The sequence below is a fragment of the Rhinolophus sinicus genome, linkage group LG12, assembly GCF_036562045.2.
Source record: "Rhinolophus sinicus isolate RSC01 linkage group LG12, ASM3656204v1, whole genome shotgun sequence".
In the NCBI taxonomy this organism is placed as follows: domain Eukaryota; kingdom Metazoa; phylum Chordata; class Mammalia; order Chiroptera; family Rhinolophidae; genus Rhinolophus; species Rhinolophus sinicus.
The window spans coordinates 3,407,171-3,434,193 of record NC_133761.1 but is presented as its reverse complement, the minus strand read 5'-3'; the positions used below and the strand labels follow the sequence as shown (position 1 = coordinate 3,434,193).

Genomic DNA, 27,023 nt, shown 5'->3' with positions numbered 1-27,023 from the left:
TCTCAGGTAAGCCAGGATTTACTTGGTTTCGTTACCATGGTGTCGGCGACCTAGGATCCTGGTCCAGGTGCCGGGACCAGGAGTCTGGTCCCAGATGAGTTTCCACACTTTCGAAGGGATTTTTGCAGAAGCAGGAGCTACAACGTCCAGAAGATGGGTCCCCCATATTATCATCCCTACCGTTCTGTTTGATGGGTTCCTTCAACACAACTAAGAGAATTTCTAGGCTTCTTTTAACCCATAGAGCGTACTCAGTCTCTGGAACCACATTAAACATCCTGGTAAGTTTCCAAACTTCCCCTGAAGCCGCAAATCAATGACATTTGAGTCTTCCATTTGGCTACTGTTCTCCTCTCTGACCTCACCCTTGATTTTTATCAATGGTGGCCTTTCCTAGCCCTTTATTTTCCTAAGGCAAGAAGACATTTCTATTGAAAGATAACCAGCACCCTGCTTAGAGCTCCCCTGAGGTTTGGAATCCAGCATTCCTCCACTGAGATGCTTTTCTCCTTCCACAGAGAGGAGCAGCAGCTGGCCGCGCTAATGGTCTTAATTTTTTGCAATTGCGTCAAATGCTAACACAGCATTTCTTTGGAAGTATACCAGCAGGAGCTTCTCACACGTGTGCATTAATCCCCGGGCCCCCTTCTGCTAGCTTTAGTCTAACTCAGCTTTCCCTACCACAGACAGAGATTTAAGCAATCCCCAACATAAATGATGGACCAAGGTTATGCATAGAAAAAGTCTGGAGAAGTGGGTGGCCCCACTGATTCTCCATGTTCTTCTTCTAGTTATTTGTTTTTTTGTAACAAACTTGCACCAACAGCATCACCTCTACCTTACATCACCCCACCCCCTGCTGTTACGGAATAAAAGTGGAGTTTACAACATATCCCTTTGCCCCTTGTCCAGAAAACAGGAGGAGAGAGTGAGAGCATAAGCATCGTATTTTCTTGAACAAGTGGCACATTGACTCTATTAAGGGTTGTATTTACACAAATGTGTTCACTCTGCACAGAGGTTAACCTGAGTTCTGAAATGCTTGTGTGCACTTAATTTAATTGAAACTGATAAAGCTATGAGCTAGTAACATACTGGACACATCTAGTGAAACCGTGAGCCCGTGGTGGTGAAAATGATGGGCTCACCCACTCCAAGTACCATTTCTTTATTTTCGCCTAGTTTCCCTACAAAGCATCTTGAATGAGACTCCAGGTGGTTAGACAGGTTCAGGCAAAGTCTGTTGTGTGTAACACGATGGGTTCAGCTTTCCCAAATCTCCGAAATGGAAGCACCTCGAATGTCTGGTCCCACCCCACCCTCCATCCCTCTGGGCTCCAGCCGGGAATGGCAGAGGTCTACCAAAGGATGTCTCAGCTCAAATGCTCCTGGGTCGTCAGTGTTCCGCGCGAGCTCCCCATCGCCAGCTCCCTCCAGGCCATTACTTGAAGTAGTTGAGTCCCGCCACCAGGAAAAACTTCTCCAGGAAGAGTTCGGAGTCCAGCACGGCGATGTGGGCTGCCCGGCCGATGAGGGTGTTGGCAGTGTTGGGCAGCGCGTGGAACACATTGTGTCGGATCAGAGAGCAGCCCTTGGCTTCCACCAAGGGGCTGAGAAGGTTGTTGATCATTTCGGCGTAGACGGGCCCTGAGAGGAGGGAAGAAGGATAGAAAGGAGGTCGGGCCGCACGGAGCAGAGCAATCTAGAGACAGTCACTGGGCGTGTGTTGGGTCCTATTCCTGGGAGGAACCCCTGAAGCGCCCTGCTGGGCCGGAGCCCGACTTCGTGAATGGACTTTGCTGTTTAAATCATACAAATGCAACGCGGCTTACCCGTGTGTCTGTCTCTGAGGGCAGTTCTGCACATTTCGATCCTGGCTGAATGAAATGGTACATAGCGGTCTTGGGGAGAAGCCACCAGCACGACGTTTTTAAAATACTGCAGACCTGCAACGAGCCAGGTGGGGGTCTTTCACCCGGGGAGGTTCACCACATACCCTCCGATTGCACACACTGTGCAAACCTGCCCTGGGCAGGCAAAGCGAGCAGATTCCTGACACACTGCTTGTGTGGTTGCATAAGGACCTTCTGGTGGGTGAGATGGAGAGAAGAAATTGCTACACTGTAGCTTTGTACCTTAGGAGGAAGGGGAGGGCTTTGTTCTCGTCACACATGGGAACTAAGCTCCTCTGAACAGTGAGACAAGCAACGTGTCAGTGACAAGAAAGCCCTCCTGAGCTAGGGACACTCAGGAACCCGTAAGGAAACCCAACTAGTATTTTCCCCCACTCTCAATCCTGACAGCCCCCTTAATGCCAGCCCTTGTCATGTCACCTGCTTTAGGAAGACAGACTCTGAACCCACCTCTCTGCCTGCAGCGATGGAGGGATCATCCAAACTGAAGAACAGAGCATATTCCTTCTGTTCTCAGAGCCCATCAAAATCTCCAGGGGCTGCAGCGTGACACCCAGAACCCACCTGGGAACCCCCCCGGACTGCAGTCAGCCCAGGGTCCCTTCAGGGAACTCCTCCACTGAAGTGGGTCCTCTCATCCAAAATCCCATCCCAAACACTGGCTGGGTGTCAGGCCGCCTCGATGACAGGCTGGTCCAGGGCAGCGGTGTAAAGACCAGCCCTTGCTCTACACTAAGATCCGCCCCAGCTCCACCCTCCGGTGAGTGGGGCTTGCTGAGATCTCTGTGGGGGTCACACTGCCACCCCACGTCCCCGCTGCCCGATCCTGTATCCCGTACTTCTTCTCCAGGGGGCATCACCCTGGCAGGTCACCTAACACACAGGTGGCTAAGAAACTTGCCGGAGGTCACACATCAGCATGTGGTGATGCCAGGGATGGGACCAGAATCAGTGTTCAGACACTGAAGGACGACTATGGACCAGAGGACGGCCCCGGGCCAGGCCCAGTGCTCCCTCGGGGGGTGGGGGGGCACTGGTGTCCTCTGCTCACTCCCAGCACAGCTGGGGGCTTCCACACCTCTGAGCACTGTCGGGCCTGGCTGGGAAGGACCCCCATGTCCCAGCAACATAACAGTGTTTATCCGCCCGTTTTGTGGTGGATCTATACCTGGGTGAGGGAGCTGTGAGTTGGCCCACAGACCTTGGGCCTGTGTGACTAGGAAGTTAAAAGGTTAGAAGGAATGCGAGGCTGTGCTGTACTGTAGAGGTGACCCCCGCATACACCTGGGACCACACCTCTGACACATCTCACGTGGTGGGGCAGACGGGCCAGGAGTGGCTGATTTCTCGGGCAGCCGATGGTCTCCTGATGAGCTAAGAGGCTGTGCATGCCGGGCGTCACGAGGGAATCAACGGAGCGTGGAAGCCACTTGGGGCCACAGGGGTGGCTCCTCAGATCACACTTGGGGTCACACTGGGGTGCTGCCCAGAGAGCCACTCACCTGTCTTTTGGCTGAGCTGGTAGAGGAAACACTTGCGCAGATCGGCGTTATCCCTGAAGGTCAGTTGCAGGAGGGACCCCGACTTTTTCAGTTTCTGCATGAGCCACAAGCCTAGGAAAACAAAACAAAAATCAAACACAGAAACAGAGACAGCAGAAAATAACTAGGGAGAGGTCAACATTCAACAGGGATTTTTAGCTAACTTAAAGATTACAGCGTAGCAGGCATTCTAGCAAACGCCTGGAACTTAGAGGGACACCCGTATTCTTATGCTCTGGGGGGCGGGGCTATGAGATCATCCTGGAAAACGACATGGTCACAGGCTGCAGGAGTCACAAAACTGTCTGCACCCTTCGATCTACTCATCCTCCTCCATAAATCGAGGCTAAGGAAACAATCCTAAATACAAAAAAAGGATGTAAGAATGCTCCTGACACACCCATTCAGGAAATAGAAAAATTAACATTGACTTTGCATTTCAGAATCCATCCATTTCCCTACGGTGATTCTGCCAGTAAGACTGCTGCTGAGTATGACTCTTGTGTCACAGTCACACACACAAATAAAGCTGACAAAAATGCAAGTAAATAGACAAGACACAATGTGTGCAGATGTTATTATTTCTGCCGTGTACGTGTGGATGCAGATAGCAATAAGTACAGTGAGCTGTACAAAATTACTCTGCATGTGCTAGATTGGAAGAATTCTTGGTAATCTCTCCTTTTAAAACTCTTCATAATGTTGCAAGATTACTTTATAATTATAAAATAATAATAATAATAATAATAGTGGTTTAAATAATTTGTTTCTGTCCAAAGAGGGCTTCCCTGATTTGTGAGGAAAGACGGAATAATAGAGGAAAAACCTTCCAAATAACTCACAAATAATGTCCTTAAAATAGCATAAGAGCAAACACACAACCCCACCTCAGGTGAGGAAAGCACACAGCCCAGCTTTCTCTGTGTGAGGGAGCAGTGGCAGAGGCTGGGAGATGGGCACGGAGTGGGGACCTCGAGAGAGGTGACCCAAGACGCCACAAAAGGAATGGGTGCACTCGGGACTACGAAAGTCTTCACCAGGAATACGATTGAAAACACTGTTTATTATTATACAAAACCCAACGACCTAGGTGGGCAGCCATACACCAAATCATGTCACTTCCACTGTCACCACATGTTAGTAGCATCCAAGTGGTCTGAGGGTTAGTCTAATAACCCATCATGTCACATGAGGCCCTTTATTCCCAGGCTCCTCCTGAGGGCCTTGCTGCCATCTCCTGGCCCTCAGGTCACCCTGCAGTATCCCTGTCACAAAGAACCACCTGTAGCTGGCTGATAACACCAGGCTTCTGTGTTCTTACATGCACGATTCCTTCTGCACAGAAAACGTGTCCTACCATGTGCTGTTCTGGAAGTTCTGCTCACCTTCGAAGATTCATTGAGCCTTCCTTCCTTATCCACTATGATATCGCCCCCTCAGCACAGAGGGAACCGTGAGAGCCTCTGAGCAGGGGCTGTGTTGTTACATTGCAGGCAGAAGCACAGAATTTGGCTACAGTTGACCTTCCATACATGTCAGTTCACCTTTCCCCCCTTCTCCTGTTTAATTCTTAACAATTCTATTATCCACACAAACACGTGTGCAAACACACACACTGTGTGTGTGTGTGTGTATATGTGTGTGTTTATACAGATACATATATACACACATACATACATCTATATATCATAAGTGTATCTATTCATATACCTAAGCATACATACACACACACACACACACACACACACACACACACACACACACATTAACTCCACTTGAAACATAAGGAAACTAAGTAGCACGGAGGTGAAATGTCTTGGCCAGAGTGTCTGGGTTGAACTCAACCACAGTCTCATGGGAAGTGACAAGATGCAAAGCTCACTGCTCTAGACCCTCACCCCACACAGCTGTCCAGCTGAGTGCTAAAGACTGAATGTTTATTCCCCCAAATTCATATGTTGATAACTAACCTCCAGTGCGATGGTATGTGGAGGTGGGGACTTTGGGAGGTGCTTAAGTCATGAGGGTGGAGCCCCCATGAGTGGGATTAGTGCCCTCATCAGAGGAGACCCCACAGAGCCCCCTCACCCCTTCCACCACCCAAGGATACAACCAGAAACCTGCGACCCAGAAGAGGACCCTCACCAGACCAGGCTGGCACCCTGATCTCAGACTGCCAGCCTCCAGAACTGGGAGAAATCAATAGCGGAGGTTCATAAGCCCCCTGTCTGTGTAATTTCTTATAGCAGCGCAGGTGGGCTGACACACCCAAGCTCTCTCCTCCACACCTTTTGCAGCCAGGACCCCAGGGACCTCACCTCTTCGTCCACAGACAGCTGCAAACAGAAGAGACCTTGGGAAACACCCAGTCTAACCTCGCTCAGCACACAAACGAAAAGGCGTCTTTCTCAGCCCAGGTCCCTTTCCATTGTCCCACTTTGAAGAGCTCCGACATCACAAGGTTCCATCCAGGAGGACGTCTGCCTCTGGCTTCTTCGCCCCCCGGCTCCGAATGAATCCTGAGAAACGACGAGGCTTGGGAAAGCCTTACCTGTACTAACCAGGGTGCTGTTGTTGTACAGGGTCCCCAAGTGAGGCCCCGACAGCGACAGGAACGTGTGCAGTTTGTTGAGGTAATAGCGGAAGCGGGGCCGCGTCAGGACCGAGCGGATGATGATGTTGCCGAGGGAATGGCCGATAAAGCTGTTTGGCGAGAGAAACGGTGCAAGTGGGTGTGACATCAGTCAGCCGGGTGCCGGGGTGCGATGGGCTGGGCGTGCCAACGGGTACTGGCCAGGGGGGTGGGGGCCATGAGTTCCTCCCCGTTAGGTTTCCAAACTCTGGCCACGTGAAGCCTGACATAGCATCTTTGTGAGTGGACCTTGCGATGCCCAGTGTGGTCAGAAGAGAGTGTGGGCATCGTGCCCACCTTTGCACTGTCAGAGCAGCCCCACCCCATCTGGTGTCCATGTCCCCTCTCCGGCCACCTGGGTCCTTTCTGAAACACATGCCTGAGCATTGAACCGTCTTGGTCCTTCACAGGACACAACCCCAACTTCTCCTCCTGGCTTCTGCGGCCATTCAGGACCTGGCTTCTGACCACTACCTGGTTTCCTTCATCACTCTTTCCACTATGAATCCGTCGAGTTGCCCGCTCTCAGCCCACACCGGTGGACACCCTCCTGCATGGTCTGTGCCGGTCGTCCTCTGCTCACAGATGTATGGATCCAACACATCAGTGCTTCCAAATTAAATAACTGTGTGTGGAAACCCTGTGATAGGAAAGGGAGGCCACCCTCCCTCTTCCCATGGTGCCCTCTGATTCTTCCCTAACCTCTGTAAGCCCCTAAACACTCATTTGTGAAATAAGGAGGTGACAGTTTATCTCTGAGGCCTAAATGGGGGAACGCCCTTTTGCACACACCACTGTACCCACCCATGGCAAGTGCAAGCACCTTAATCCTCTAAACGTTTAATGCACGTTATCTGTTACGGTGGAAGGATGCACTTAGCACCGACCGAAACCCTCTTCTTGGGCAGGAATCCATTCAGCCACACAGCACGTCATCTCAAGGCTGGCCCCACTCCATAGAAACACGGACTCCGGATTTAGGAAGCTTGCAAAACGCTGCATGGCAGGTTGGGATTCAGACTTGTGAGTGTTAGAGGAACAACAATTCAAACCTAGGGATATTTGATTGGGTCCAAGTCTCTGCGTATGATTTAGAAAAGGTGTATTCCCCTGTGCACATGCTATGACACATATGGGGGTGCCAAGCAGCCCCGCTAGTCACTGCTGCTCTGAGAAGCATCTACTCCATGAAACGTCACACGTCGCTGTACCTGGAGGTACGCAGAGGGCAGCATGTGGACCTGTACACGGCAGACACTCAGACACATCAGCCCCCACCCCCTCCAGCATGAAGTCCTGTGCCCTCCTGTTACCTGATTCGGGATATGGACAGGTTGTACAGCTGGATGTGCTGAATGATTTCATCCAATAACCGATCCGTCATAGTGTCAAAGTCTGCGAACGTGTCCATCTGGAAGAGGACAGAGGAAACGGGGGGTCGGGGGGATCAGAGCAAGGCCAGGCCCCCCAATTAAACACCACAGCACATTCTGGGAATGCACTGAAGCCTAATGTTGGGGTTACAGATTGGGGGTCAGCGTCAAGAAACAGGGCCCACAGATTGGGGCTCTCGTGAAGAAACTTGGGGACACTGAAGAATCCTCAGCTAGGAGGGCGAGTGACGCAGACCTGAGCCCTAGCGATGCGGGGAGGAGATGCTGGCTTGTTGGCTGTTCTGCACAATTCCCATTGCCAGTGGTCGTGGGACCCTTTCCTTATAAGCAGTTCTGTGCCTCCCAAAAATACTTGGCACTCATCCGTCTCAAGTCCCTTGGGGTGAGAATCGACAACCACACCCCCAGCCTCACCTCTTTATCAGGGAATCTCTAAATGCTCATCTACTCTGACTCCTTATGAGAGCTCCAAACTCCTCTTACCTGGACATGGCCAAGGCCACACAGGTGACCTCTGACTCTAACAGGATCGTAACCCAGCTCCACGGGTGACATGGACACCAGTGACAGCCCCCCAGTGCAGGCCCCCATATCACGTATGCTCTGAGCTGTCACCCAGCCCAATGCCCTGTGCAGCCAAAAGGTCCCATTCACCTGACTCACCTGTTCCCAATTTTTACTCTGTCCTCACCTTCCCTAAGGAAAACAATGACCCCTTTGTCTCCAGGGCATCTGAGTGCCTGGCCAGTGTTCCCTGGCAAGCCCTCTCCATTCTGTGTGCCCAAACTATCCTAGTGACTTTAGGAGGCTCCTGTAAGACGTGACTCAGGAACTCTCAGTTCTGATGTCCCGGCCGTCATACCTGGTTCTTTTCTGACATCAGGAAGTCCAGTTTGCCTCCAGGAAGCCCCAGTTCTATGAAAGTCTTTACCAGCCGGAGGTCTGCACTGTTCCCTGTAAATGACAAACAGCCCAGCGCAGACCTTAGTTAACCATGTAAAAGCTGACACCCCAGGATTTCTTTCCCCTTCTTCTCCCATCCCCCATTTCCCATTTTTTCCTTAAGCAGATGATAAAAACAACTAACACAAGTCCAACCCACTGGCCCCATGCAGCTCCCCGCCCCCACCCCTGTTTCAAGGCCTTTCGAGGAAGTCCGACCTCAGTGGAATTATTCTGGGACCTACAAGCACGTGGCTAGTGAGCACTCCACACGCGGGACAGCAGCAGGCACACACCCCCCCCCCTTCTACCACAGCCAATTCTCTTTCCTCGGGACACTACTTGTGGTGCCAGTTCACAGTGGACACGGAACAATGTGACATCCACAAGTCCCCTCATAAATTTCTTGCTTAAGACAGAGACTATCTAGCTGGGCCACTTCCAGGTAGTCAGTGAGCCCCCCAGACGGGCCAGCCTGGGCGCAGCTGTCTACAACAGAATCAGAGTGACCCTCGGGGACAGGAGCCATGGACGTGTGAGCCCCATAGGTGCCACCTGCTCCACAGTGACCGTCAGGGACAGAGGGCTGCCGCTGAGAGCAGAGGCACAAAGAACACATCCTGTGTCTTCCGTCCTTCATTCCATCTCCCTATGCCTTTATTTCCTCCATTCCTTCTTTCCATTAATTAATTCATCTATGCCTTTCATCTCTGTATTTCATTTTCTCAACAGATTCTTGTGCCAGAGAGATCTTTTCTGTGGGAGCAAGGCCATGCCAGTTCCCTAGACCCGGCACACGTGTGTCACCCTGCGGTTGCTAACGGGACGTTTGCTGAAGGAGTCCTGAGCCAGATTCCTTCCTAAATGCAACACATTGCTCATCGCACAGGAGTTTGAGGACGAGACCTTCTGGGGACTCACCATCCAGGCCGTGGACACAGACTACCAGGTGAATCCCATCTTCCAAGTTTTCTTCCTCTTCCTCTGGTGGGAAATACGGGATATCAGAAGCTAGTACGGACAAGTCACTGTACAGAAATCCATCAATCTTCAGGTCTTTTTTAAATTTTTCTTTGGCCTGATAAAAACTGGAGAATACACTAATTAATCACAAGCCACGCTGTGCACGCCATACTGAACAGCAGATGAGTTGAACGATGGACATGGGACCTCAGGGGAGATGCTAGGGAGGGAAGCTTGGTTCTAAACAAGGAGATGGGAAGACGCCCCGGGAAAACCCAAAAACGGTATTGGTTTGGGGCCTGTAGATTTCTATGCGGTCCCTGCATTGAACGAGACTTCCAAGATCTATCCAGCTGCAAGGATCCACCCAGTGTTTAAAAAGACCTTCCCAGAGTGAAAGCTTCTCAACATGGCCTACCAGGCCACCACGGCTTGGCCTCCACCTACTTCTCCAACGTCCTCTCCAAGCCTCCAGAAAGAACACATTTCGCATCCTCCCTGGCGTGAATCGAGTTGCTTGGCTTCCGTACCTTAGTGCATTTGGGTCTATTCTGCCAGAAATGCCTTTCCCACCTGGTTACCATGTTCTTTGTCTGGTTATCTGACAAGATGGTGTTTAGGAGCCTGGGCTCAGGAGTCTGACTGCCAAGGTCAGAATCTCAGCGTTGACTCGTCCTAGCTGGGGGCCAACAACTTCACCTCTCTTCATTCCATGTCTTCATTTATCAAAGGGGAATGGCATCGCTGTCTAATTAATAACACCATTTTGTGTATGAAGTGATATAATCTATGCAAAATGCTTAGAACAGTACTTGAAATAGATTAGGTAGTAAAAAACAATGTTATCTGTTACGAGCCAAATCATCACTATCAGGTCTCTTATCTTTTCTTTTCAGTTTAGGTGTCATCTTCACAAATCTTCTTCTGGCCACCATCTCTATTCATACTCACTGTCCCCAGCCAGATGAGATCTTTCTCCTCCTGGCTCAGCTATGCACACAGGAACCGTCCCTTTAACCCCACTGCCCTCATTTACTCCCCTCATCCTCTGTCTCCCTGACAGACTGTGAGCACAATAAGCGACAGGACACTCCTGGCCAGGCATCGGAAAATGCCTGCTAAGTATCTGTTACACTGATAACACGGGCTCATCCGAGGTGTTTCGTAGTCTTTGTAAAACAGTGATCCACAGTGGGCCTGCCTGTGCGATTTCTTCTGCCAGTATCATTAATTCTTTAGCATTTTGCCAAAGAGGAAATAAGATGGGATGCTTCAATAAAATGATTCTATACCATATTTAATCAAATATACAGTTTACAGGGGAGGGAGCCATATGAATACAAACCCAACAAAAGCATGAGGGGTGATGTCTGCCATTGCAGAAGGAATGATAACCTTAGGGGCTCACCAAGAGAAGCTCAGGAGGCAACTCTGAAGAAGCCGTCCTAGGCCCCAAAGACCCTCCCAAAGGTGCAAAGGTAGAGGGACAGTGATACTCAGGAGAGAGGTGTTTATCATAGTAAAAACTGAAAAAAAACTCCAGTGCTCATCTCTAAAGGACTCTTCATAAATCATGGCACAGCCACACAATGGAATATTGTTTACATATCAACGTGATAATGCCAAATCAGAGTGTTGAACATAGCTGTTTCCAATACATTAAGTTGAAAACACTTAGTTTGCACAGAATTATCCTATGTTTGCAATAAAAGAATTAACAGACAGAGAGGCAGGTAGAAAAAACGTGTGGACAAACTTACACAGTGGCTGTATTTGAGAGATGGGCTTACAGATAACATGTATTTCTTTGTACTAGTCTACGTTTCTGACCTGTACGATGTGAATGCTTTATTTAGATGAGAAAAGAGCTGATTATCTCCGTTTTGAAACAGTCTGCCTGACATTGAGAAATAGGTGCGAACATCTCCCAGACTGCTGGCTAGGGAGCCGCCAGCAAGCTTACCTACACATCCGCTCGCCGACTCCGTCCTGCGAGTTCCTGGAATGAGTAGACACAACCCCAAAGGAACCCAAAGGCTGATGAGTGATGGGAAAGGAGGTCTGTTTGGAGGAGAACGCAGCCCTGGCAGGGGTCTCCTTGGGCACAGACGAGAAAGGGAGACACGTGGTAGTGCAAGACACAGATAAGTTGACGACCTCCACGGCCTTCAGGCTGTCCAGAGCGAAGGTCTCTGCGGGGCTCAGGTGGGACACCAGCATGGAAGCGCCTGCCCTTGGCTCTGGGTCTCCCTGAGCTTGGGAGTGAGTGGCGGGAGTCACAGCGCCCGCGTCACGCCCAGCCTGCAGGAAGGGGCTTGCTCTTGCACTCAACACCCTGTCATCACTGGTGCAAGGAGAGCTGCTCCGCTCGCCTGCTGCAGTCAGGTCAGTGGCTTCAATAGTGGATGCACAACTCAATCCAGACACCATATGGCAAGGGGGACTCTCACCATCTGAGTCACTGCTGTTGGGAAGCGCTCCGTTCCCCACCTTCAGGTCTGCAGACATGCCCTTTGGGGGCTCCATTCGTGCCCTAGGAAAAGATCTGTCCCTCGGGTTTCCAAGGGCTGCGATACATGGCATTTTTAAATTAAGACCTTTGGTGTCAACCCCTGGGGGGTTCTCGGTCCTGCCATCAAGACAGCAGGGTCCTTGGGGGTCAAATGGGCTCTCATTCCCTTTAGGGATGTCCATGTAACCAGGGCCCTGCTCGGTGTCAGCATCTGAGGCCCCCTCCACAAGAAGATGAGCCACCCCAGAGTCCTGGGTGCTGGAGCCACTGCGTCCTGAGGGCTCTACGCTCTGCACGTGCACAGGTGGAGCTCCCGCCAGACGCCCCCCTTGCTGTCCGGCATCCGCGTCTGCCGCAGACTCCTCGGGGCTGCTGATCTGGGGTGCAGATACGGACTTGGTCAGTTTGGTGAGTGCCAGCTCCCGCTCCTCCTCCTCGTAAGGCAAAGAACTGATGGAGGTCAGGGACGCCTGGATCCCGCTTGGCCAACTCGTGTTGCTCTCCGTGTGTCCGCCCTCCAAGGAGTTCCTGTGCAGAGTTTGTCTTCGCACCAGCTGGTGCAAGGCTTCCCGGTCACTGGGTAACTCCAGGGCCCTGCTTCGGGCCTCGGACCAGGCCACGGAGCTGGGCTCACTCTCGATGCCGGAATCAGAGACGAGGGAAGAAGACCGCTTGATTTCCGCAGAGACCACCGACACTGCCTCCTGCTCCTCTGTGGGGGGGTCCTTGGAGGCAGCCCTGCCGTCCAGGGAGTCCTTCCATGCAGAGTTTAGTGCATCGCTGGGCTCATGGGGGAGGAGCTTGAGACTCAGGAGCAGTACTTTACCCTCGTGATCAGCTCCCTTTCCTCCAGTCCTTAACTCATGGGGCGCTGTTTTCTCTGAGGAGATGGCATTTGGACGACTTCCGCCAGCCACCCCTTCACTTAGCAGAGTTCTGTCTAAATCACAGTTGTCCCGAAAGCGCCGACTCCCGTGCTGAGCTCTCTGGGTCACTGTGGGTTCAGCTCTGCAGGGGCTCTCATTGCTGCACTTCACATCCATGTAGGTGAGCGCTGGGCCCTGGCCGTCCCCTGGGTCCGGACTCCTGGGCAGCTCCTCAGCTGCTAGGGAATGCGTGCTGACATCAGCCCTTTGGCCAGGCCAACATTCCTCTTCAGGCAAACCTTCTTTGTTCTGGAATTCGCCAATTGTCAGATACACCTGAGACTCAGAACACACGTCCGTGTAATTTGGTGTGGTTACGTTCTCATCTGGCTCCGCACTCCTCACCTCTCCGCCAGAGTCCACTTGGGGTGGTTTCATGGTGGGCAAGACAGGGTGTTCCCTTAAAGGTGATTTTCTATTTACAATACGGTTCTCTTCTCTATTTTTTAGACTCATTTTTGCGGGACTTGTTGCTGGGACATCAAAGTTAGGGTAAACACTCAAATCAGGTCCTACAAAAAGAAAGGAAAAAATGCATTATAGTTTAAGAATCTATATTCACAAACTATTAAAATGCCTGATGGTAGCATGAAGAATTTGGCAGGACTTTGTTTCTGAGAGATAACCTCTGAATTCTTGGAATTGCCCAAGTGCTAGGAATGCATTTGTATTCACGATAGCTAGCTTATGCTAACCCGGTGACTCAGGGTTCGTCCTCTGATAGTTTCTGCTCAGGAGATGACTCAGGATGGGGGCTGGCCATGCCAGAAAGACCCACCCTCCAATCAGTTGGTCAGGTGACACCAATACAACCTCTGATGAGGGACAGTGGGCTGGGGATTGAGTTCAGTCATGTGGTCAGTGATTCAATCAACAACCCCTACATAATGCAACCCCAATAAAAACTCTGGACACCGAGGCATCAATTTCCATATTCACCAAACAAAAGAAGGTGGACTGGTCTTTTATTTTCTTTAAATCCTCCATATGGCTTAATAGAAGTAAAACGATGATAATCACTATTGAATGTTATGAAGTAAACCATTTAGACCCTTAAAAACTGCACAGGACTTTGAGACATTATCATCTCATTCCTTTGAGTGACGTTTAGGGCCAAGGTTTAGGGAAAAGAATGTAAAAGACTGGATCTCTTCATCACCTGGACACGTTCTTTGCATCTTGAGAGACTAAGCAAATGTCCCTCCCTCTGGTGGAATGTCCCCACACTCTACAGCGAGGTAGACATTCTCTGTGGCAAGTTCCCAGGGCCACCCCTGCACACAGTTAATGGGACACATCTACCACCATACTACGACCCATTGTGCATTTCTTGTTCCCACTGGAGAGGAGGGTTTGTCTTATGAGTACCTATATCCCCACGGTTTGCATCATGGCTGGTACGTAGTCAGCGAATTGTGCTCGTAAAATGAATTGAGACGAGAGCAGCAATGCAGCAAAACAAAGCCTCTTACCCTCATTAACTATTGTGTTGGTTTGGAAAAGACACAAGTTCAGTGTCATTTAGTGTCTACGGGTTAGGAAGAGGAGAACTGAGGATGAGTTATAATCATCTACCCATCGCTGCCTCTAAGGAATTAGAAACATTGAGAAACATATGCAGATACAGTAGAGTCGGCTCACCTACCAAAAGAATGTGGCTGTGGCCTGGAGAAGAGGAATTAATTTTCTTCCAAGAAGGAGATCATGAGGCCTATGAGGAGTGGGAGAAACGTGGACAAAGGCTGCAGAGTCGGGGGTGCAAGATTATGCAGAGGAAGGGGGTGCGGTTAGACAGGTAGAGAGAACCCACAATGTGGATGAACTTGTATGAATGAGGAGTCTGGTCTTTATATGATGGTAACAGGTGAACTGGTGGGTTCTTGGAACAGAAATAAAAGATGTATCAGATTTATCGTCAACAGTTAAGACAGGACTCAGAGAGCCCAGTGAAGAAGTGGGGGGTCAAAATAGCAAGTTTCCTTCCACTACTACAACTAAGGAAAAGTCAGAGGAGCAAAGGCTCTAATTCAAAGAGAATGGATTTGGAGTCAGATACGAACTAACGGTATTAGTTGACAAGCATTCGTAACTTCCTTTGTGCTAGTCACTCTTAAGTGGTCTATGGATGGAACTATCCACTGCTCGCAGTAGCCGTACAGAATGGAAATTGCAACTCTTTGGCCCAATTTCACGCAGTTACTAATTGTTGGGAAAAGAGATTAAAATGCAGGCAGTCTGGCCAACTGCTGAAACCTTAGGCAAACCGTTCAATCCCTTTGGAACAGGGGAGGGAGGGGTGGGTGGAGAAGGGATTACAGGTAACATACACAGAATTTGTGAGTGCCTGGCACACAGTAAGTACTCTAGCCAAGGTACTATAGTACACCATGGATAAATGTTATTATTTTAATATGGAAAGGCATCTCTTTGATTTCCCTTTTTCACTACACTAAAAGAATGGAATGCAAATCTGAGAACCTCCTTGTAAGTTATAAATATGAAGGTCACCAAGCCCGTCAGGAAAAAGGAAATGGTTCTTTCTTTGCTAATGCTTTTGCCTTGGGATTAAAGAATCACCAAAGTACATTGCAAAGAACAAGGGGGCCAAGGGAAGCTTTGGGTGCTGAGTGGGGACACACATAACTCTGCAAAAGTAGTTTTGGGGGTAGCGATGGGTCAGGTGAAAGGTCTGTGGAGAGAAGACTTGGGGAGATAGCCAGGCCTCTGAGAGCCACTGTCTTCTGGGAAGATGGGATCAGAAGTGCTTGGGTCTCCGCCTCAGCTGGGGTCCACAGCCCAAACACAACACAGAGGCCGCAAAGAGAGGTTGATCCTAAAATTCCATGTAGATATGGGCAGCGCATGGCTTAGAGGAACCTGCATGGGCAGATGTGTAGACTCTAGGGCAATGAATGACAGACAGTGGGAACAGCTGGGCAGGAAAGCCCCAGAAAGACTGGGGCTGAGTGCAGCCAATGCTGCGTGATAAGTAGCGTTCAGCTGATGTGAAGTGGATTTACAAAACATAAAGACAGGCAATATAAGTGCACTCACAGCTGAGCGACTGAGCTTTCTATCCACTAGGGCATCTAGTAATATGCATAGAAAGAAGACTGGGAGGCAATTTGAAGCAAAGCCTAATGGTAATGTTAGAGGGTCTGATAGAGGGTGATTATTTTAAATTTCTTCAAATTTTCTGTAAATTATATAACTATAATGAAGATGAACATATGTACATATGTATACACACACACACACACACACACACACACACACACACACACAGTCTCAATGCACAGTTGTAAGCTATGTTTGACCAGCTGGGTTGGCTGCCATCTCTACAACTAGTCCACAATTTAGCTGTAATACACAGTGCTGACACTAGGTGTCAGGGTGCAACTAAGAACCAAATAGCATCATTTGTTTGCAAGGTTGCTTTGTCCTTGGAAGTCATCTAGACTTTGAAAACACCCTACAAATCTCAAATTGCAGATATTCTGATCTATAAGTGGCCCATCATTTAAATGATGGGTACCCAAGCAGACTGTTTTAAAACACCTCACAAAGATGATGGCAAGGCAGGACCACGGGCTTTGCAGATGGAGTGACTTGGCTTTGAATGTTGGCTTTTATAAGCTGCATGATCTTTAATATGTACTTCTACTCCTGCCTCAGTTTCTCTCTATGAAACAGTGTTTGTGAGGTTTTGGTTATAGGATTAAAAAGATAAAACATATAAGACCTCCAGCAAAGGGGCTGGCATTTTCTGGTCCTTCAAGGGATCAGGGGTCTATTTCAACTTTGTCGTCTGTAATAGCTTGTTGGTTTCCAACAAGCTGTGGGAGGGGACAGAGAACTGACATTCAGTGCATGTCCAGTTTGCATGCTCTCTCCAGGTGACCTATTAACAAACGATGCGACACCAGCAAAACACATATACACACACACACACACACACACACACACACACACACACACACACAAATACCGTGTTGCCCCGAAAATAAGACCTAACCAGAAAACAAGCCTTAGCATGATTTTTCAGGATGACACCCCCTGAACATAAGCCCTAATGCATCTTTTGGAGCAAAAATTAATATAAAACTTGGTCTTATTTTCGGGTTAACACGATACACACATGTTATCTTTTCTTCCTAAAAGGAATCGTCCATCCACTAATGCGTATAGTGATGCAGTACACGTTCTCGAACACCTTGCATGGCTCCTGGCATAAAGCAAGGACTCCACAGTCGTCTGACTGAACGCGATTCCAGTTTAACTAAGAATGACTTCATAGGTTTGAATTGCACATTCGAGGTAAGAAAGGATCCCCCTCCACTGCTCATGGCACTCCGATGAGGGGGGAGAACGTGGTTCCCGTTTCGTAGGTGGAGACACTGAGGCACTAGGTACAATTCCGCCCCTGAAGCAGCCGGGAAGTTGCTATTTACTATAATTGCCCTTTGGCTACACTGATTTGTCGATTTCACTGACGCAAAGTCATTTCAAATAACTAGCTCAACCTTAGTTTTTGCATCTCCTCCAGGAACTAACAAAGTCCTTCATTAATTTGGTCCCATGGCTGTTGGCACATGAACAGGACAACTGACCCCAGTGGCAAGGCCTGTTCTCGAGTCTGCCCAGAATAGAGAAGACTCGCCTGTCGCAGGGTAGTCCACGTATCTGTCCTCAAAGATAACGGGCAGCGTGCTCCAGTCGCCGTCGATGTCCAGGCACTCTGCGGGCAGCGGCGGCATGCTGGTGAGGTACTCCGAGTCCCGGACGTCCAGAGACAGCTGGCTGTGGGTCTGTATCCTGGGGAACGCACAGGGGAGTGTCCGAGGAAGATTTCAATGCTTTAAAATGGCTGCCCTCCCCCTCCCCACCCTGATCCCAAGAAAACATTCAGAAAATGGTCAGCAAACCCTGTAGTGGCAACAGAGTTGACTGTTGACTATTTGTTTTTGCTCTTCTGAGAGGTAGTTATTCAGCATTGATGCGGAATCTGGCCGTACCCCTTCTCATTTTCTAGGTCCTTGCTTTGATTTGTTTATCTTTACTTGTCACTACCTAAAATGATATAATTTACATCCTGCCTGTTTCTCCACTAAAATGAGTGATCCATGAGGACAAAATCATTACTTTGTTCCCTGCCGTATCCTCTATGCCTGCATGTGCAATAAAAATGTGTGTAACTCTCTGGGCATCACCTAATGTTTTCTGAGCAATCTGTGGCTTACACTGTGTGTTCACGTGTGTGGGTGTTCTCATTTGGTTCCCCCATTTTAAGGAAAATAAGACTATGTAACGTTTAGGAACAAAGTAATAAAAACAATAAAAAAACACAAGAGTGACATAAAAATAACTTTCTCAAGCACCCACGGAAAGTAAATGGAGGAATAGGATTTTGAACTTCAGTTGGCTGAGATGAAGGGGAGAAGGGACTTTGCACAAGACTGCTTTGGCTGCCTACTTTTAGGGTGCGACATGGGTACGCCGTGGGTCACTTACAGATTTTCCTGAAAGCTCAGGACTGCGAGTTTTTGGTGCTCCATGTAAAAGAAGGCCTCGGAAAACCTTCGGACCTGAGGAATAAAATCACGTAGACAGTTGAATTCATTCGGTAGGTATTACCTTGATTTTTCTGTTTTTATAAGGAAATTGAGTCCAAGGAGGTAAGTGGCAGATACTAATAGGAGGAGAGCTGAGCCCACCACCCAGCAGTGTTGAAGCATCAGGTTGTCTCCTCTCCCACAGCAGCCGGCCTGCTCTCATTCACAGCTCTAGCCCAAGCCTGGTTTATGGGCACAGTTTAACGCATGTTTGAATGGTCTTGCATTGCTTTCTGTCATTTTTATATTTAGGTCTTATTTATTCTGCTTCTGAACACGGGGAGCATAAACAAATGCAGATGAAAAAGAATTTGCCAAGCCAGCCATGCCTGTGTGTCTCCTAAGCTTTTGGTCCTCTTGCTGTAAATGAGACCACCATCTTTTATCACGCATTGGTACCTGCCCTTATACATCCCAGCTGCAGGCAAAGAAATACACCTGGAGCAATGTCCTCCATTAGAAAACACTTTTTCAAAACACTTTCAGAGCACTTGTAATATCCCTTGAGATGGGCTCTTCTGTCATCTGATCACCAGAGAGGTATTTTACGAATGGTAGAGCCAGAGTTTGAGAGGCAAAGTAAGCTCATAAAGTCTCAGTTGCAAGTTCATGACGGAATCAGGTCTATAGACGCCAACCCCAGTTTGTATTCTGCCCAGTGAACTAACAACCACTGAGAAGCTTCCTCGAGAGCTCACTGGCATGTAATTAGAGCATTCACACCCCGGGACGCCTTACCCGCAAAGTGTGGTGCTCGTGTGTGAGGTAAGAGGTCACTTGGGAGTGCAGAGTCACCGTGTCCAGGAACTGGGTCCACAGAGCCATCAGGTGGGAGGCGAGCCAGGCGAGGTCCTTACTTATCTGCTCGGCTATCTTCTCTGGATGGTTCAACATCTGGGGAGGCAGAACGGTGGCAGTCAAGGCCCCCACTCCATGAAGCTACTGCAGCCATCTTCCTGATGTCTTAACTGACTGCTCTGTTCTGAATGAATGTCTCTGTCCTTTGTCTGGACTCGACTGTCTATGCCATTACATCCTGCACTTAGCACTCGGTAACCATTATAGTTTCCACTTATGCATATTTACTATCAGGTATGTTATATATGCCCCTATTGAATCCCTGTAATTACCAACTGTGGTAGAGTTGTTGTCATCATTTCACAGAACAATTCCATGAGAGTCGGAGGGATTCAATAGCATGGCCTCGCTGACACGGAGCTGGGACTCAACCACAGGACTGTCTAACCACAAAGCCACAGCACCACCCAGCCTCCTCATAACAGGCATTGTCAGAACGTCTCCTGGGAAATGAGTCTTTAAAGCTCCCAGAACCGAAGTGGTTAGTGATTTCCACACGGTGGTGCTGACAGCACCACCACCATCTTCCCCCATCGTTCCAAATTTCGTACGGAGGATCCCAGGCTGCCTTAACTAGTACTTGAAGGAGCCAGCGTAGCGAGAGCCGGCCGCCTTAGCGAGAACCTTGGGGTCGCTTCAGTTGAACTAGGAGAGCCATCTGCTTGGTGGTAACGTTGCTTCTGGCGAAATGAGAAAAGAAATCAAGTCTTTGAGGAGAGGCAGGGAGCCAGCTGCCAAGGCCTGACACAGACTCCTTCACTATTTATTATGGGAACAAAGGCCTCACTATTTATCCAACAAGTATTTGGTGTGTGTTTTCCACGACCCAGGCACATGTTTAGAATAAATGGGAACATAGAGATGAAGGGGGGAGGGTCTCTGCCTTCAGGGAGCCTCATTCAGTGGAGGAGACAAGACGGTGGGTTAACAAGTCTGAGCGGTGGGGACCTCTCTGCCATGGGTGCTACAGCAGGACCACACACCCATAGTCATTTCAAACCCTGTCTCTGCCCCCTTCTCTGCACTGTACCTCAGTTTCTTCATATGTAAAATGAGTGTGCAAAGCAAATAAATGCTTAAGGGGTATAATAACATATAGGGAGATTAAGTTCAATGCCCATTGAAACATTGCAAGTCTATGTGGCTATTCTTGGACTAAAGGCTGATGCTGGATGAAGACATACTAGGTGGAGTGAGGCATCTAAGAGCAAGGAAAGGAGGGAAGGAGGAAGTTAGCACACAGTAGGGCTCTTTAATTGCTGGGTATTGTCGCTTTACAGTTAATGACTAGCTTCCAGATACCTCATTCAGATCTAGCGTCTCTGAGCTGCTTCTCCTAAGAAGGAAGATCAGTGTCTGATGGCTATACAAGCTACACGACTCCAAAACGAGAGGACCGCCCTTACTCCCTTCTGATACAAACATTACTTCTAGCACTGGCTCTGCTGGGAGGCAGGGATCAAACAGGGACTGTACTCTCTCGGTGCAGTCCTATAATCCATAGCCAAGGGTGTTTAGACGTAGAAAAGTAAAAACGTGATTGACGGTGGGGGTGGGATCACGGTCAGTCACTGGACAACCTCCAGGCTGGAGCGTGAGGTGTTCAGATGGACCAGCAGTGGCCTGCCTTTAAGATTCACCCACCAGTTATCCTCACTAATGAGCGTCAAGCTCTGTCATCAACACTCGGCACCACTGTGCCCCTGACCCTGTTCCCTGCCTGCCCTCTGGCTACCTTCTCTCTGGCCCATTGCACACCCATTGCCTAGCCTCACTAACCTGCCTCCCGTGCTGGAATATCCAGCTAGTTCCATGCAGCAGACCCTTGATTGGGCTACACGTTCTCCTTGGAACACCTTCTCCTCTCACCTTCCCATCTCCTTTCTCCCTGTCTTCACCACTTTGGACTTGTCTGTTCTCCACCAGGTAACTGTTTAAGGGGACAATGCCGTCCCCCTTGTTTCTCATGATCCCTTTGAAACTTCCACTATGCCCCATGCTACGTGTTTACGCACATCTAAGACTAACCTCGTTGACCTTGCACAGTCTGCGTCACCTTGTGTAGACCACACTCATGGCACCGCTAACCATACGTAGCTTGTTTCACTTCCAACATCCCTCCTTTGCTTGCATTTTGAGCTTTAGCCTTCTCCGTAGTCCTAACACCTGCACAATAGTTGATGGATAGTGGAATTCGATAAATCTAGTGGATAAATTGGTGACTTTGCATCAATGAGAGGTACCCCGTGTTTCTATAACTGGACTTCCCCTCCTAGGCTTCTTCTTCTGTCACCCACAGCAGTCCCCTCCAACATAACATGACTTCTGAGCTCAGCCACCGGAGTGAAAAGGAGGAAAAGAAAATGCAATTCATTACATGTGTCTCTGTGAGAACTATTCTCCCCCCGCCCCCCACCCCCAGTTGATTATAAAAATAGCTCCCGATAAGGTTAAGGAAGCTTCTAGGTAAATGCCAAGAAGACTTTCCAACTCTCATGGATGTCGCAGCCTGTGCCATTACAGATGATGGGAGTGCAGGGGTTTCTCTGGCAAGACCAAGCAGGGGCCCTTCACGCTGACAAGGGGATTTGGGCCCAATGCCGACTGGAAAGGCGCCCTCTTGTGGATTTTCCGAGTTTAGCTACTATTCCACCTGGGGTCCAGAAGTACCAGTTGTACCACTTCTCCTGGGAACGTGTTAGAAATGCAGAATCTCCTTCATTCCCTCCAGGCTTAGCGCCAATGCAGCCTCCTTTGTGGGGCCCACCAGCAACTGTCACCTCACACAGAGTCAGCGACACATGCTCCTGGGGTCCCACGACCACCAGTGACTGTGCCCATATCTGCAGCCCCACCTCCTGTGAGGCCCATCGGGGTGGGGCTGTGTGCCAGGCGCAGGGCTCATAACGGCCTCTGTTCACCTAGGGAACCAGCCAGCACGATAGGGTGTGAAAGGGCCCCAGAGACTGTCGGTAATGGTTAATACCGACATAATACATGCTTGAGGAATTTGGGACAAATGCTCAGCACTGTTTGCACCAGGCTCCTGCCATGTCTGAGCCATCTGAGCACAAGTTCAAGGCCTCTGTCACCCTCGGTGGGAAGCACAGATTTGGCAGTCGATCAAAGCCTGCCCAATGGATGTGTAATGGGCAAATAAACAAATGGGGCGTGAGCTCCAGGACACAGAGACCTGTTACCCCGTTAGGTTTTCCAAAATATCTAGCACAGAGCTAGGCACACAATAGGTGTCCAGGAGACACACAATGACTTAGGGACACGCAATAGAAGAGCATTGCTTCAACCTAGAGTGAGGTTACAAGTCCTGTCTTTCCCCTGTGGTATCTGTATCAAGCAGGCGGCCGTACTGGGCCTGTATAATGACTGCCGTTTCAGCTTCAGGAGCCGGTTCTCTGATTACCTGCAGCTCTGAGCACAGCTGAGACAGCGTTTCTTCAACAGCAAGGGACTCTGGGGGAAAAAAAACAAAAAACATGCCATTAAATGGACACACACTGAAACCCAGCAGTTGCCAATGGCATGAGAGAAGCATGGGTGTCAAGCCGGCCCTGAAGTCACAGAAAGAAACACAAGTCCTGAGGATGCCCCTTCTCTCTGTTCTAACTGCCCATGGGGGTCGGGCTATAGGAGGAGATGCCTGATTTGGAGCCACGTGACTTCACACTCCATAAAGATCACCAAGGACTCTGCGTGCAGTCCCAAGTGATTCCACATTCTTTTGTGCTTTTGCACGCACACAGACACACTCACGCACACGTATGAATGGACGGCAGTCCGAAGAAGAAGCGTGGCAGAGCTCAGCCTACTGCCCAGCCCTGTGGACTCTGATATTAATGATTATCAGAAACTTCCATACCATCTACCGAGAGGGGACCCTGCAAGCCCGCCGTCTCACCAGCAGGAACCAGTGGCCTCTGGCCATTTGGGATTTAACAGTCACTGTTATGCCTGTGTTTGAATCCTGCTCTAGCTGTGTGGTGCCATGGTCAGTGGTGTGCACTTGGCTAAGACATGGGTTCTAATTAAAGCAGCGTTGCCCAGGTGAGTGGGGGCAATCCTTGATGAGCACACACCTATCCTCCCGGCAGCTGTCCTCAGATCTGTGAACCCCACCAGGCTAATGGACTTTTGTCATACTTGTCACAGCTGTGTCCCTGGTATCTGGCACAGAGTAGGTGCTCAGTAAAAATATGATACTGAATGAATGAACCAAAGCAACTCAGTTCCATTGGATTAAAAAGAAGTTAAAGCAGAAGTCACTTGTGACTGCACAATCTCCACTTTCCCTGTGAGCTGTGTGAACTGGCTCTGGTTCTGTGTGTGTCTTGACTGTGTGCATAGCATTTGAATCTGCAAAAGAAATCAGCCCTATGACTGTATGACTCAAAGAGTAGCGCCTGCCTTCACGAGGGTGTTAGAGCTGACAAAGCTAATTGGCAAGATGGCACCAGGATTCAATTAATGAACAACCAGCACCTACCCCTTCACCCTACCCGCTGGGCACTAGGGATGACCTGAGGGGCTCTGCTCTCAAAGACCCCAAGTCTAGTGGGGAAGAGAAACATGCAAATGAATCTTTGTTATCTGGTGTGTTCCATGCAATAATGGACAATGGACAAGGTCATGGGCACTGCCAGGGCCAAGTGAGGACACCACCTCAGCAGGTGAGGTCTAGGGTACAGGAAGAGAAGCTGAGGTGCCCAGCAGGATTCTGTTGTTAACCTTGAATGCCAGGCTAAGGACCTGGCCTCTGTTCGAGGGGCAAAGGGGCCTCATTAGAGGACTGGGACCAGAACCTTGACCCATCACCTGCCGTAAACGAGTGTGGCATGAAAGAAGGACCCTGCCCGGGGTGTCCGTGCAGGACGTCTGCACTCCTGTCGTGGTTCTGGACACATTGCTGTGTGCCCCTGAGCAGTCATTTCACCTCTCTGAGCTTCAGTCCCACCACATGCCAATCAGGAGGGATTCAGGTCCCAGGGTCTCCGTGATGTGTGATTATGTGCAAGAAACCATTCATCCCCGAGAAACCAAATGCGATGGCTACTAAGCGGTCTCTGTAATCATCCAGATTACAAAGTATACATGTACTGATTTCTTAGGATTGCTTTATACTCTTGTAAGTTGCAGTCCTGTAACTGCAGCCCAATTAAGATAAGGCTATAAACTAGCATCTTCCCTTAGGAAGCAACTTAACATTATGTTCCAGTAGTACCAGGTATGCAGCAGGTGTTCAGTAAATGCTTGGTAGATGAATGAATGAATGAATGAATGAATGCTCCTTGAGTTGCTTCTGTGCTTTCTTCTGGCATTTGCACGTCTAAGATTCTCTCCTGCTCAAATGATGCTGGGTACTGGAAAACCGACCGGAAACAGGGCTTGTCACTGTGATGTTTACAAAAGCACGCCCACAGCTCGTGCGCCAGCCCAAAAGAGGCAGGTGGGCTGCGGGATGAGCGCGTCCCCCGCTGGCCCCTTACCCAGCTCCATGTGTGGCAGCTCCGGGACGTCCCTCATGATGAGCAGGAAGTAGGCGCGGAGTCCCCGGTAGGCGTGTAGCAGCAGGAAGCAGAGCTCCCGGTGACACTTGTAAGCATGCTGCATGCAGTGCTCTGAGGGCGCGTAGAAACTCCCCTGCTGGGGACAGAAAGGAAAAGCTGAGGGCGTCACACGTGGGTCCTGAGGAAGAGCAGAAAGTGGCTCGTGATTCTAGGGAGAGAGAGCGTGAGGCTCTTCCCTGGCCCTCTGCGCCGAAAAACACTGAAATCTGCCAAGCCTTTGCTTATCGTGTGCAAATTAAAATAATAGTAGCACTAACAATAAGAGCAATAATAACAAGAGTCATGATAGTAATAGGTGATGACGAAAATCACTGGCATTAATGTCCTATGGGAGTAGACTGCCTCAGAAGTGCCTCAGAAGTGTCACATGACCCAGGGTGCTCAGTACCAAGGGGCAAACAAGGAGGGTCGGTCAGTGTCGGGTAGCGGGTCAGAACAGACCACTGGATTTCAAGTACTATTTTGGAAAGTCACGGGGGTGTCAGCAGCAAGCGAGGTTTCCACTCCTCAGAGATTTTCTGCTCATAGCAGTTTTGTACGATGGGTTCTGCATAGGAAATTAAAAAAAAAAAATTCTTGGTTGAAAAAATAAAATTTGAAAACCACTGGACTGAACCAATGCGCCTTGAGTGTTCAACAATCGTGGTCCAGAAGACAGGCACACATTGTGTGGGTGAAAACCAGACCCCAACAATCCTGGGGTGTGTTTTCATTCCTGAGTCCTAAATATTCACTCCTGATTCCTAAATACTATCTTGTTTCCTCCCTGTTAATAAGCCTGTTTTAACAGCAATTTTTAAAAGATGCGTTTTTGATTCAGCTTGCTCCAGAATCACTGCACGGTAAATTTTATGCAGTTCCATTCTGTGGGGCAGAACAACAGAATGCCCTGAAAATCCAGTGGACTTGCAATTATAAGAATAGCATGGGGTCAAGTCCAGCCTTTGCTTCTCACCATATCCAGCACCTTGGACAGAGACTGACCTGCCCTCATGGGGCCACAGTGAGGATAACACTTTCCAGAATGCCCAACACACACAACTCATTAGGCTTAGAATTACTATCAGTAGGAATCCACGTAACTCCTTCCACTGATGTGCTTAAATGACGGCGTTTTCTTTAGTCCACTGGTCGATGCCTCCATCACCAAGAGATTCTGACCTACTTAAAACTTTTCAAAAGTAATAACTCATTAGTAATTAGATAAGTGGATACATTAACTCTGAATAATTCACAATCTTCCTCTAAGTTACCTAATGCCTATAATGAATGCATTTTGGGTAAATACATGTATTGTTGCTACTGATCTATTTGACTTGAAAGATCTCTGTTTTCATTTTAGAAGTATTATGATCGGGAGTCCTGTTGGATTTCTTTCTATGCTCCAGCAAGTCATAGGGTCAGTCTAATCCCGTGTATCATCATGATTCTAATTGCTCTATATTTGTCACTTCCTGTGTGCTAAACACTTGAGCTCTGGAGATTAACATACTCTGCCCTCCTCTCCCCGCCCCCACAGAGGAAAATATTTTTTTACTTGGAGGAACGACGGACACAAACCCATCATTGCAGGAAAAAAATGTGGTGTCATGTTAGAAGAAACCTTAGGGTGCTATAGATGGGTGATGGGGTGTGGGGAGAGAAGGCTTCCTGGAAGCGGTGATGGGGCACTTGAAGGGTCAGGTAGGTACAGAAGGGATGAAGGGAGGGCATGTCAAGCACAGAAACCATCGTAAACAAGACACAGTGTAAAAAGTGAATAAAGTGCAGGGAAGTATAATCAGTGGGGTGCAGCTAAGGTGAATGAGTCCAGGGGACAAAGGCAGGCGATGATACTAGACAGACAGACCCACGTCCCATCGTGGACGGTCTGACATATCATACTCATCATGAATCAATTCCCGGGCACCCAGATATCCACAGGACATGTACAAAGCATGTGCCAGTGAGCCTGTCACAGACGGGTGGGAAGGCACGCATTGAGCTCTCCTCTGACATCTGGTCCTCCAAAACTTCAGGGAACTTGAACTCTGTGAGGGAAACTTACAAAGAGGACCGAGCCCTGAGAGGTTAAGTAAATCGTTCTTGGTCCCATAATTACTCAGAGACAAGTCCAGAATTCCAGAACAGCAGTCTTGCTCTCTTGTC

The 27,023-nt window shown here is 49.2% G+C and overlaps 1 protein-coding gene across 4 annotated transcripts in view; it reads right to left on the bottom strand.

Moving 5' to 3' along the window:
- Window positions 1-1,152: 1,152 nt before the first annotated feature.
- Window positions 1,153-27,023, bottom strand: part of FAM135B (family with sequence similarity 135 member B) — a 171,754-nt gene continuing 145,883 nt past the window's right edge. For 2 of the 4 annotated variants that reach the window (XM_074316296.1, XM_074316297.1), the window contains 13 exons: window positions 24,795-24,951; window positions 22,715-22,764; window positions 19,174-19,329; window positions 18,335-18,408; window positions 17,484-17,638; window positions 11,349-13,335; window positions 9,344-9,510; window positions 8,343-8,434; window positions 7,400-7,497; window positions 6,006-6,157; window positions 3,416-3,526; window positions 1,833-1,946; window positions 1,302-1,647 (listed from right to left, as the gene is read on the bottom strand). In XM_074316296.1, coding sequence (XP_074172397.1) covers window positions 1,442-1,647; window positions 1,833-1,946; window positions 3,416-3,526; window positions 6,006-6,157; window positions 7,400-7,497; window positions 8,343-8,434; window positions 9,344-9,510; window positions 11,349-13,335; window positions 17,484-17,638; window positions 18,335-18,408; window positions 19,174-19,329; window positions 22,715-22,764; window positions 24,795-24,951 — 3,519 coding nt within the window. In that variant the 3' untranslated portion in view covers window positions 1,302-1,441. Of the gene's footprint in view, window positions 1,648-1,832; window positions 1,947-3,415; window positions 3,527-6,005; window positions 6,158-7,399; window positions 7,498-8,342; window positions 8,435-9,343; window positions 9,511-11,348; window positions 13,336-17,483; window positions 17,639-18,334; window positions 18,409-19,173; window positions 19,330-22,714; window positions 22,765-24,794; window positions 24,952-27,023 lie in introns of all 4 variants that reach the window. The other 2 variants (XM_019724323.2, XM_019724341.2) reach the window with 2 other exon arrangements.